At 36.3% G+C, this 13,352-nt stretch overlaps 1 protein-coding gene across 4 annotated transcripts in view; it reads left to right on the top strand.

The window, feature by feature from the left end:
• The window catches only part of NRK (Nik related kinase), a 123,596-nt gene that overhangs the window by 78,508 nt on the left and 31,736 nt on the right, over window positions 1-13,352 (top strand). For all 4 annotated transcript variants that reach the window (XM_046672516.1, XM_046672517.1, XM_046672515.1 and 1 more), the window contains 6 exons: window positions 2,438-2,516; window positions 3,569-3,744; window positions 5,332-5,395; window positions 5,816-6,983; window positions 9,325-9,432; window positions 12,461-12,528. In XM_046672516.1, coding sequence (XP_046528472.1) covers window positions 2,438-2,516; window positions 3,569-3,744; window positions 5,332-5,395; window positions 5,816-6,983; window positions 9,325-9,432; window positions 12,461-12,528 — 1,663 coding nt within the window. The remainder of the gene's footprint in view (window positions 1-2,437; window positions 2,517-3,568; window positions 3,745-5,331; window positions 5,396-5,815; window positions 6,984-9,324; window positions 9,433-12,460; window positions 12,529-13,352) is intronic.

The following is a 13,352-nucleotide window of genomic DNA, read 5'->3' as shown; positions in this document are numbered from 1 at the left end:
AAAATCCTCCAGGTCATGAAAATTATAAGCTCAGAGAGGATAGCCTTCCAAAGTGACAGTTATGTGATAATTGCTTCTGAGGTCCAGATAACAAAATTCCATTCTTTCTTTGGTAAGTCTCTCCAGAGAAGTAAAAAGAGAGGGAGAATTTCTCACTGGAAGGGTGCTGTAAGGGATCTCACACGAGAGAAGATCTGAACCGTTGCACACCACGAGCTTCTTAAGTCTTTGGGTTCTGGATAAGAATTCAAACTTAATGTGGAGACCTTTACACCAAGGCCAGACTACTCCTAGTAGTTATTCAAACATCAGAATATCATAGGCCGGATAATATTGAATAGGTGTGGTTCTTTGTTTCCCTGCTCTATGGCAAAGTGAATTGTTGGCCTGGTGGAGAAGCAGGATAAGGTTGACAGTTTACTCCTACTCTCCCTCCTTGTCAAGGATCTACACCAGCCAATTTACCTTAATCTGAACCATATCCTTCTCTATTTTAGCATTCTCTTTGGCCTTGTAGAGATTATTTTTAACATTTTCAGCCATGATTGTTTATAGTCCTTCTTCTATTCCTTGTAGTGTCTCTCCCTTACACCTCCAGCTCGATCTTTACCTGAGTGTCTCATGACTCAGATTTACCCGTCTCATCAGGAGACCCATTCCTTCAGTACTGAGAAGATTCCTTCAGATCTAAACATATTGTAGGAGTAAACCACATTATTTAAACTAATTCAAACTACCCCCAGTTTAATGTTTCCTACCCATCAAAAGATGTGTTTTCAAAGGAGGTTTGCTATTTCAAAGGAGTGAACTTCTAATGGTGGAAGTTTGGGCAATGTTGGAGATATGGAGTGAAGGGGGATTTCCTAGCATTCTTAAAATTAGACCATATAGGAAACCTCCACAACTGCTGTTTGACATAGCTGTTGTGCCCATCCTATCCTCCATTCCTTTGTGGATTTCTCCTTTCCGTTAATGAAAACTTACCTAATCAATGCCCTACCTCTGGACCTCTGAAGATGTTGTTTGTTGACTGAATGATGCTCAGATGTTGTTAGATGACAACCGCTTAATATTGTACAAACTCACAATATGTTTAAAGGACAGAATCTGGTGACTGATTTGACATAATAAAGGAATGAAGTGAGTCAAATATGATCCTGATCTTTTGAGTTTGGGGCTAATTCTGCCCTCAAGTATCAATTTGCACCTTCTATTAATTTATACCCATGTAATTGAAACAAAAGCTTGACCTTTGAACACTTGCCTTTATATCACTCTAATGAAATTACCCTGGGAGTTTTTTCCTACTACTATGAGAGGCCAGTTTGGCATTGTAGTTTTTCTGGAGATGTATCATGGGAGAAGAATGATGGCCCTAAAGAGTCATTAATATCAAATTTTCCTCACATGAATGACACACTTATAGTGTTAGATGAAATTTACACTATGGCTCTCCTTCAGAGATTTTTTGTGCTGCCAGTTTTCTTTAATCAAAACACCAGAGGAAGTAAGTGAAGTGAGACACATATTTAAACCTTTATAGAAAAGCCCAGAATTCCCAAACCAGTGAGGTAATGAATTTATATAGCACATATTGGAATAGGCTTTTCTTTGTATGGTTGTGTGTCTGAAAAAGAGAATGACAGTCCAGTAACTTGGCACAGACTTGAAGCGCCAGATAGTTAAAATCTTTATTATAATATCAGTAGCTAATATTTACTAAGTGTCTACTGTATGCCAGACACTTTTCTATGTAGGTTGCCATTTAATCCTCACAGAAACCCTTTGAAGGGCTTCTTGATATATTTTCTGTTTTTCAGATGAAGAAACTGAGGCACAGATAGGTTAAGTAGTTCTCCCAAAGTCACAAAGAAAAACCTAGCATTTGGACCCAGGTGATCTTACACTAGAGAGTGTGTTCTTAACAATTAATTACACGATATCTACCTCTTTTCCTAGGACTGTGAGCTTTCAAAATAGATTCTTCTCATGTTTTTAGACTACTAAGTCATTCTTTATATATTATTGTGCTTAGCTACTAGTCTGGTTGACTTTTTTAGCCTATAATTACATATTCCAATTTTACGACTGTAGATGCCTACAATACAAAAACTCAGAAGAGGGCTTGTCACCACTTTTAGTTTACTTCTCTAGCTATATATCATCAATCACACATTTCAAAATTTTTATCTAGTATAATTTATTATTGATTTGTCACACCTGGCAGTAGCAAGGCTTTAGGATCTTACATAATAGACCGCTTGCATTAAAATGGGCTTTTCCTTTAACTACATTCTTTTGTATCTATTTATTCTTTAGTGTCTATTCAACATGATATGTGAAAGAACACTGAGAATTCCTTCTGGAATGAAGAGTGTGCTCAGTAGTTACCCTTCTTATTCATTCTAATTCTAAAATTATCTGTTTTGCTTTGCAGCCCTGTGTAATCTTCAGCCCTTGGAAGCCCTCTTCGTTATTTTGCGGGAGTCTGCTCCCAAAGTCAAATCCAGTGGATGGTAAAGATGAATGACTTAATCTCCTAAACATATTAATTTGAAACTTTTATGTAGCAAAGTAGTTTTAATTCATTTGGTCAGTCCTGCTTCAATATCCTTATTGGACAATATTTCCTAAAAACCGTTACCTTAAGTGGGGGGTCTAAATGCCTAGTTTTAATTAAGAGCTAGCTAGCTAACTAGAAACAAGTAATGCCCTCCATAGCATATAATGGTTACATTACTGTCCTGGCATTAAAGGCATATTCAGTTGTTTCTCCAGTAATGGACAGACCAATTGAAACCAATTGTGAAGTTTCTCATTGTGCTAGATCAGCAGTCAATGATTGTGACATACAGCCCAGTTATTTGACCCATTAAACTAAACATCCACATACCTAGAGAAGAGGACTTGTTCACCTAAGGGTGCTACAAGCCAACTAAACTTGGGACCCTTCTGGCTGAAGCTTTTTGATCTAGTACCTGAAGCCCTTGCTTATTGTTAGTATATGTTTCTTGCCCCGGTAGAAATGGTGACTATGATTTGATTGCTGACATTATTCCTATGATTCATTTTAGCCCTTCCCATAGATTCAGGCTTTCTGGCCACATCTGTTTTGATGGGCTATTTAATTAGTTTTGTCCCGGTGCTATTAGCACCCTTTTTTGGATCATTACATCCACATCTCTGTAGCTCACAGTGCATATAGTCAAGTGAAACATTCAGGCTTTAAAGCATGACTGCTGTAGGTTGACCAGTCTGTGCTCATGGTCTATGTATATCCATCCCACTACCTGACTTTTTACCATGTACATACTTCTAAATTCATTGAAGTTTCTACTATTACTTGGGTAAAAAATGCCGTTGATGCTGGCCTCTTCTGAGGTTTGAATGGCATTACTGTGTAATGGATTTTGTCAAGCTATAGAACATTTGCCAATTGAAAAGGCAATTACAGCTAGAGACAACTCTCTCTAAAAATATGACCCTCAGAGTGGCATGTGGGTAGGGGCAGGAGGAGGTGTGGCAGGCATGAGAATGTTCTTTCGTCTCTTTGACTCATTTGTTTTAGGTCCCGCAAGTTCCACAATTTCATGGAAAAGTGCATGATAAAAAATTTCCTATTTCGTCCTACTTCTGCAAACATGCTTCATCACCCATTTGTTTGGAATATAAAAAATGAAGGACATGTTGTTGAGTCATTAAAGAAGCATCTTACTGGTATCATTAAAAAGAGACAGAAAAAAGGTAAAATATATGAACTTTCACTTACTGGAATGAATAGTCAGATGAGAGCAGAATTTATTCATTTTTTTTTTCAGAAAAAATAATATTTGTTTTAAGAATTAGGTTGAAAGTGAAATTCTGAGGCCTTTGATATTTAGTTTTCCCATTAATATGCCATGTACACTTAATTTATTATCTCTTGTGTGATCATCTACATACATAAGATTATAAATCATTGCCAGTTACAACTGGAAAGTTTTCATATTTACAAAGACCTTGAAAGCCTCAAGAAGAATTTTGTGATGTACCAAATTTATTTTAAGAAAACTCCTAACTGAAGCAATAAAATAAATAAAAAGATAAAATTTATATCCTTACTGTTCTTTTCTGGCTAATATTTTGATTAACTCCAATGAGATAAACAGATTTGTAATTAACCATTTATTGACTGTTAATTTTACAGTAATGTCTGTGCACATACAAAGTTTGTTTTATGACTAATCTCCAACTGTAAGATGTGATTAAAGGAACTAATTTATACAAGTAAAATTAAGCTTCTATATATTAATGCCAAAAATGGCAGGATGGATTTTCATCAAATCCAGAGAAAATGACTTAGGAAGTTCTAACTTTATAGGTTATATGGCATATTCTACATTTAATTTGGGGCACCGTAGGCACGGTTGAGAGTAGCAATGAAATGGAAAAGGGGGAACCTGAAAAAGATACCAGGCATTCTCAGATTAGCTACAGGACTGATTGCAGTGGAGCTTCTTCCATCTGCGTAACTATGTATATCCTATTTTGGAGTGAGAAGCAGCAGGAATTAATTTATTTAACCATGATGGAGAATTCATTGGACCAATATCGCAGAAGCCAGCCAGCCTCAAATGGGCACAGCAAGACTTCACATCTACTTGAGAATTTGCTAATTTCCAGAGTTGCAAGATTTACAGAATGTTACCTGCGAGAAAAGTCACATTTATATGGAGATTACGTGGAAGATGTAAATACAGTTGCCCTAAACACTTTAATATAGAAAACTCTAAAGGAAACTTCTGTTTGTAAGCTTCTATATTTCAGTACAGCACAGCTGACAGGAAAGCTGAACATTTTCAACGTGTTAAGTGTAAAGCCCAGAATTTAAATTTTTACCTTTTAATTGAAAAGACGAAAGATCCTGATCCTTATTTCCAAAGACCTTCATTGAAAGGACCAAACATAGGTGTGGGCCCAAGCCATGAAGTTCCTACATCTAGACCATACACCTATAAGCCATGTTCACCAACTATCTAGAGTTTCTCTTGTCCCTTTCTCCCTTTGCCTTTCTCAATTCTTTCTCTGTAGAATTGCAGCAGATTGCTAAATTTTCTTTCCTATGCCCAGAGTAATTAGTCTCTATGGACTAGTTTCACCATGCCGCAAAAGTGGGCCTAGGAACTAGGATATTGTCTACATCACTAACCAGGTGTGATTTGAAGGGTTGTCACCTTTTTGTCCTTGTAAATTCACTCGACATCCTGAACGTTAGAGGGTGCAAATTGACTAAGGTGGATTACATGAATCTTGGCTGATTGTTATGTGTTATTTTTTCTCTTTCATAAAAAGGAATACCTCTGATCTTTGAAAGAGAAGAAGCTATTAAGGAACAGTACACCATAAGAAGATTCAGGTGTGTGAAACGAATTACATATACAATTTGATGTTAGCAATTCATGTAAGACAGTTGATTCAATATTGTTGCACTTGAGTCAGAAAAACTGAATCCTTTCTGATACAACAAATAACAGGTCTCTATTTTCAAGAGAAATCTGAGTGGAGATGTTGAAGAAAAATTTTTCTTACTACTCAAAGATTCCTTAAGTTCTGAGAATAGAATGATCAAGTAGATTATCAGACCATTAAGGTTGAGTATATTAGTAATACAAAGAATATTTTAGACATTACAGGAATGATTCAAGAAAGATTTACTGAAAATATCTTTATTGCAGAAAATGTTCATAAATAAAATAAATAAAAACATTTCCCCTGAATAACTTCACTCCACTGACAACTCTAATTGTGTGGCAATCATCTGTATGTTTATTTCTAGAGGACCTTCTTGTACTCATGAGCTTCTGAGACTGCCAACCAGCAGTAGATGCAGACCACTTAGAGTCCTACATGGAGAACCTTCTCAGCCAAGGTGGTTACCTGATCGAGAAGAGCCACAGGTCCAGGCACTTCAGCATCTACAGGGAGCAGCCAGGGTGTTCATGCCACTACAGGCTCAGGACAATGCACCTAGGCCTCTACAGGGGCAAGCCCAGGCACCTCAGCGACTACAAGGGGCAGCTCAGGTGTTCATGCCACTACAGGCTCAGGTTAAGGCTAAAGCGTCTAGGCCCCTACAGGTGCAGATTAAGGCACCTCCACGACTAAGAAGGGCAGCCTGGATGCTCATGCCACTACAGGCTCAGGTTAAGGCACCTAGGCCTCTACAGGTACAGGCACAGGTACCCAATGAACAACAGGCTCAGACCCAGCCCCAGGCATCAGAAGAGCCCCAGGATCTAGACCAGGTACCAGAAGAATTTCAGGGGCAAGGCCAGGTACCTGAACAACAACAAAGGCAGGGCCAGGCTCCTGAACAACAGCAGAGGCAAAACCAGGTACCTGAACAGCAGCTGGAACAGAACCGGGCACCTGAACAGCCAGAGGTACAGGAACAGGCTACTGAGCCCACACAGGCAGAGACGGAGGCAGGGGAACCTGAGGCATTACGAGTACATGCCCAGGTGTTTCTGCCCTTACTGTCACAGAACCACCACGTGCTGTTGCCACTACATTTGGATACTCAGGTGCTCATTCCAGTAGAGGGGCAAATGGAAGGGTCACCTCAGGCACAGGCCTGGGCACTAGAACCCCTGCAGGCAATTGGCTCAGTTCAAGCACTGATAGAGGGACTATCAAAAGACTTACTTCGAGCACCAAACTCACATAACTCAAAGCCACTTGGTCCACTGCAAACCCTGATGGAAAACCTGTCATCAAACATGTTTTACTCTCAACCAGAACAGGCACGAAAGAAAAAATCAAAGGTTTCTAGTCTAAGGCAGGCACTGGCAAAAAGACTATCACCGAAGAGGTTCCGGGCAAAGTTATCACAGAGAACTGAAGAGTTTGAGCTCTCAGATTTAGAAGCCCGCAGGCAAAGGCGCCAACGCAGATGGGAGGATATCTTTAACCAGCACGAGGAAGAGTTGAGACAAGTTGCAAATGTAAGAGTTTCTGATATTTTTACTGAGTCAAATACGCAAAGAAAATATGCTAGTTCATACTCATGTTTTCTCTCTGTGAAACCAAATGAAATAAATATTTCTTGTGTCCCAGAGAAGATTAACTAATTTGTGCTTCAAATAAATTATCCTGAAATTTGCAGATAATTGTGACTAAATTTGAGAAAGAAAAATTGTCTTGAATGATCCAAGTAATTGCTCGAAATCTATAGAGATATAGCTTTAATTATTAGTTTTCTACCTATTGCTCCCTTAACCAGTAAAGGGACATCATATGTACGTTTAAAATTACTATTCTGGATCTTTAAAAATCACTTTCTTAGTTCAAAATGTCAATTATAACTCATTAAAAATAAACAGGAAAACAAATTTGGTTTTGTTCCTCTAACTTCTAAGTTAGTTTACTTACTCTTTCTTCCCATAGAATGCTGAAATGTACTAAGTGAATTGCACTGATTTTTGTACTTCAGAATGTTTAAATCAAGGTTAAAATGAGAAGGAAAAACAGTCTCCAAAATATTTTGTATATAGTTACCATACGTATGACATGTCTTACTAATTTTCCACCTATTTTACATAATTAATCAATGAAGTGGGTATATAGAACATGACACAAGTTACAAGTTCGTCCCTGCACTCCTTTGAACTCTGGTATGCAGTATGTTGATCTCTTTGTCTTATTTTGGAATAGAGAATAAAACAGTTTTTCAAAATTCTCTACTATAAGTGGATATAATTTGGCTGGAGTTGATGAATTCAATCTGACAAATCTAATCTGACAATGAAGAGTTTGTGAGCTTCATAAATAAGTTAATGAGGTCAACAAAATTAGGAGAGTAGTTGTTTTCTAATACTCCACAGCATCCATTTATATTAAAGAAATCATTGTGAGGATCCTAAATAATCCCTGGTATCACCATCCATTTATCTAATAATAATGAATGTAGTAATTACAAATGAACCTTGTCTGAATGTCTGGATAAGGGAATCTTTTGGTTTGTGTCCATTGAGACAATTGAACAAATGCTATTTCCCTGACATGTTTAACATTAGAAAAGGCAAAAACAACAAGAGAAGAAAGGCTCAAAAGGGTAAATGGATGTCTAGCCCCCCCGAAAAGCTGGAAGATATGAAGAAAAAGAATCCAGGTAGAGAAGGGGAGAGGTATGAGTCTAGAATAGTGATATTTGCCTGAAATTAGGGCATCTAAAATGTTGATGACTATTCTCAATGAGCCCTAGTAAGAATCGGATCTAACGGATTTTGCATTTATGAAAGACTTACGCATCCCACAAGACTCAGTATTAGTAGCATGGCACACACTTATTGTCTTTCAGTATTATAGATATACATGTGAGAAGCCATTCTAAAATGGAAGAAAAAGTCAATAAATAATAGTAATCAATCCCATGACCCTGACATCTTGTATAGGCGTTCATATCTTTATGTGTGACTCTTAAAGAAAACCTGAACGAGTAGAAAATTATTGATCCTGTAGTCAAAGTCATAGGTCTTTTGGAATACCTGAAAATTTATTAAAGTTTAGAGACATTTGAGAGTGCTTCAACTCACCAGAGGGAAAGGAAACACATTTTCTTTTTTTTCTTGAGGAAGATTAGCCCTGAGCTAGCTACTGCCAATCCTCCTCTTTTTGCTGAGGAAGCCTGGCCCTAAGTTAACATCCATGCCCATCTTCCTCTACTTTTATACGTGGGACGCCTACCACAGCATGGCTTGCCTAGCGGTGCCATGTCCACACCCAGGATCCGACCCAGCGATCCCCAGGCCGCCGAGAAGTGGAACGTGCATGCTTAATCACTGCACCACCAGGCCAGCCCCAGAAAACACATTTTCAATACTCTCTTTGAGTTGAAGAAATAATATTGATTGGCTTAAATAGAAAAACAGGAACTTTTCTAAACTCCTAGGGCTCAATTAGAGCTAAATATTTGCACCACTGTATTAGGGATCTTCCATTCCACAGGAGGACCAAATTTTGTACTTATAACTGCTTACTAAATATGACAGTTTGGGGTTATGAATTAAGCTTTAGGCCAGAGATTCTTAACCTGGGTCTAATAGATGAACTACAGGTGGTCAATGCAGACACGTATGTCTATATACAGTTTTCTACAGAGAATCTGTAGCATTCCTCGGGTTCTGAAAGGGATTCAGAACCAAAAATTATTAGAAACCACTGATTTAAATCAATTTTAATATTTGAAAATTATTCTTTTAAATTGTGCATTAGGATGATAGAGTTGCTCCTATCATTTGCATTTTAACAACAATTGAAATATTTATTTTCCTTTTTCTTTCAAAGGACAAAGAAGATGAATCATCAGACAATGACGAAGTATTTCATTCAGTTCAGGCTGAAGTCCAAATAGAACCATTGCAGCCATACATTCCAGATCCTAAAGGAAACGAGGTAAGTTTCTCAACATGAGTTACTGTGACATTAAGTGCCTAGAACAGTGTTTCTTAAAGTCCTTGGTCTCAGGATTTCTTTACGGTCTTAAACATTGAAGACCTCAAAATCTTTTGTTTATGTGGATTGTGTCATTCGATATTTAATGTACTAGAAATTGAAACCAAAAAAATTAAAATTAAATTTAAATTAATTTAAAAAGTAATAAGACGATTACATGTTAACATAAGAAACACATTTATCAATTTGTTAATGAAGAATAACTATTTTGCATCTTGCTTAGTGGAAAACAGCTGGGTTCTCATGTCTGCTTCTGCATTCAATTTCTTGCCATATGTTGTTTAGATTGAAGTATATGAGTGAAAGATGGCTTCTCACATATAGGTAGTTGGAAGGGGAGAATTTTCATAGCTTTTTCAGATAATGGTGGATATTCTTTGATAATGCACCAAAACTAAAGAGGTGGCATCTAAAACCATGTCAGTGAAATTTTGTATACTTAGTAATGTTAAAATCCATTGGGCTATTGTGTGCTATGAATAGTTTTTCTCCTGCAAGATTTTGTATCTTCATGAATTGGTTAGTTGGAAAATATTGGTTTACTGTGTATGTAGATCTTTCCAAATATTTATGCATTTCATTATACAACATCAAGAAACAGCATTTGTTAATATCACCATCAATTTCATCATAACAATTATTGAATATTTATAAACTGTGAAGTGCACGGTGACAGATAAGAATTTAAAATTTTAATTTTAAATTTTCACTTGAAAGCTCAATTTTATCATTGCTAACAAATAACGTCAGTTTTCTCCTTAAATTTACAGGCTTATGGCACTGATTTTAAATAAAATGCCTGACAAATAACCAAGTTGAATAATTGAAGTTTGTCTTGTCAGTCATCCTTTTAAGTAACAATATTGCCCATGAGAAATTTGGGTAGTTCAGCTTGTAACACAATCACACATACCTTTTGCCTTGATTCTATCTGTTCTGAGATGTAGTTTATGACAGGGTCCCGGTCATTTAACTTGTGGTTTATTTTCTTACACTGATGGGAGTAATCAGTCCTGGTGTCCAGGTGGTCTTTTGTTTTCATGACTATATTAATAGCTAGTTAGCACATGATATTGGTGAGGCCCAAGTTGCAGTTTTAATTCCTGTGTGGACACAGTAGTATCATCATAGCCAGCATTCCTAACAGCTAACCATCTAAAAATTTCCTGGTCCCTAAGGGCAACTAGGTGGATGGGTGAAGAACTCAAAACTTCTTGCCTTACTGATAGTGGATCAGGAGTCTCATTGTTGTTCTTAATCAGCAGAACAGCCCCAGATCTCTATATGTCTTCTTTCAAGATGCTTCACAGTAGTCTGCTATGATGTCTTTCATGGTCAATTACCCTTTTTATATATGTTCCTTCTGATACTAACAGTCCTCTGAACTGAATAACAGGATATTGCTTTATAAATACTAGCCACTGGCAGAAGGAACATAACCTGGATTATATTATTTAATTACAAGAGGCAATACATCTCCCTCTGTGCTTTATTAAATGATGACTTTTCACTTACTCTCAGATAATAATTGTTACTTTAAGCATGACACTTTAAGCGGGAAATATAATGAGCTGTATCTGATTGGTTTGGGATACATCATTTGCTTTAGTATATGCTATTCTTACTAATCATTCTCTGCTCCCCAATTTTCAGACCAAATACGGTCAATTCATATTAGGCATTAGCCTTTCTTATTTTTGGCCCTTACCTCTTCTGAGTAATTTTGGCCTCTGGTTTACTAGTGTCAATAAACTTTGTGAGATCAGCTTCATGATCCAAGAGGCCTAGACTGGGTCGACATGATGCCACTTACTTGAATCAAAAGTCGAAGAAGTCAGTCAGATGTCCTGCCTACTGCCAAACAGCTGGTTGTATTCGGAAACACTCACTAGCAAAACGTGAATGATTGACAACACTTTTCATTTCTTAACTATCTGTTTTTTGGAGTACAAAGACAACCTTGATAAGTTACTACATAGAGAAAAAAATAGTGTAGTAAGGTTAGTATAGTTTCTAGAAACTATAGAGTGATTTGATCAGCATGAAAATGCTACAGTTTTTTAAAAAGTATAACACATTGAATTTTCCTTTCTAAAGAATCTGGTGTGACAGCCTCATTGAATAGTCAGAATGACCTATTTTTGGGGTAGCTAAAAACTATTTTGAGTAGAAACCTAGTGATATAAAACTAAATGAGGCAAGGCCACACTGCATGGCCCTATCTGCTAATGTTAGCAGAAAGGAAATCTGCCCCACTGATGGCAACTGGCTCATTATATACGCTCTTTCTTGAGTATTTTGCTGTATTAGATGAATGAATAATTGATAAAATCCAAATTAATTCATTTAGAATTGAAAAAATATTTGGAGCACTGATTATGACATTATAGTCAAATTGTAAAGTGAAAAGACATACCTTCTACAAGATGAGACACTTTTGACCGTTTAGAGATTTTAATGATGTGTATGTGTCTGTGTTACAAATTGAAAATCTAGGGTTAACTTTAAAGGGTGAGTGTGTGAGAAGTTTGTACTTAAATTTTGAGCGAGAAGTTTGGACTTGATATAAAAAGTAATATGAAAACATAGAAAGAATATTAAATTAGCAGTTGGAAAACACATTCTGATTATAGATATTCTTTGACTTGATGTAAAATTCTCAGAAAACTCATTTTCCCTCTCTGGGCTACAGATTCCTGAATAATAAAACGAAGGTATTTGATCATATGGTCTCCAGAATCTGATATTATACTAAAATTCAAGGATACCATCAGAAATTATGGTTAAGTAGTTCTAATGTTATACTAGAAGTAATTATGAAAATATGATCTATTTATGAAATCAGATTTTGTAAGTTGTATTTTTAGGAAAATATCTCTATACGAAGAAAGGCATCTTCCTATAAATTAATAACTCAAAATAACTTATGATCAAGAATTCTACTGAAGTATTGCATTGTTTCTTTAAGGTCCAAGAGAGATCTAATTCTGTGCCTTACAACCAGGCTCGTGCACATCGTGTCAAGTTCTCTTCAAGGTATACAGCTCTGATTTCTTTATTCAAATTATTCACAACTTACTATCACATGGAAAATTAAAGCTTATTTGTTTAACAATAAGTTCTATATGAAGTCAAAACTAAAATATTATTGATAACATCATCATCATCAACAATGTTGGCCCATATTTAAAATCTTAACTGCAATGACCCATTAACTGGATCTTTCACATTTGGACATACTGCAATCTCAGTGTCATTTAGTTTGATACTTAGCTGGTAAAATCCACAATTTAATAGAAGAAACAACAATTGAATTCTTTGACCGCTTTCAATTAGTAATTTACAATAAAAAGATGTGAAATTTCATGTGCATCATGCACTTCAATTACACGTTTCATCATGTAATACATTATGAATATCGTGTACTACGTGATAAAACACACACACAAACCATTCCTAACCTCAGAAGCTAATGCCATAGAATGGGCAAACCGGAAATGACCTATAGAAAAAATCGAATCTAAAACTCAATATTATATCAATGATATTTTATACTAGTCACTGTATTTTTTATTTCTGTAATATTGATGATCTTCAGGAATTTTCAAAGATCATGTTTCAGATTTTAGATGTAGTGTGCAATGTGTTATATTTGAAAGCTAAATTTTAATGTAGGTTTTCTTTGAAAATCATACCCTCTCTAATCCTAACTCATAATGGAGGGAACTTAGGCTATATTTATTTACTCAGTCATTCAGGAAATATTTATTGGGCACTTACTACATTCAAGATACTGGACAGTATGGTAAAATGGCATAGAGTTGATACTATCTAGTATGTATACTCCTACATCATAATTT

The sequence above is a fragment of the Equus quagga genome, chromosome 10 (genome assembly GCF_021613505.1).
Source record: "Equus quagga isolate Etosha38 chromosome 10, UCLA_HA_Equagga_1.0, whole genome shotgun sequence".
Taxonomy (NCBI): domain Eukaryota; kingdom Metazoa; phylum Chordata; class Mammalia; order Perissodactyla; family Equidae; genus Equus; species Equus quagga.
Note: the sequence above shows the minus strand (reverse complement) of the source record. Positions and strands in the feature narration are given on the sequence as shown.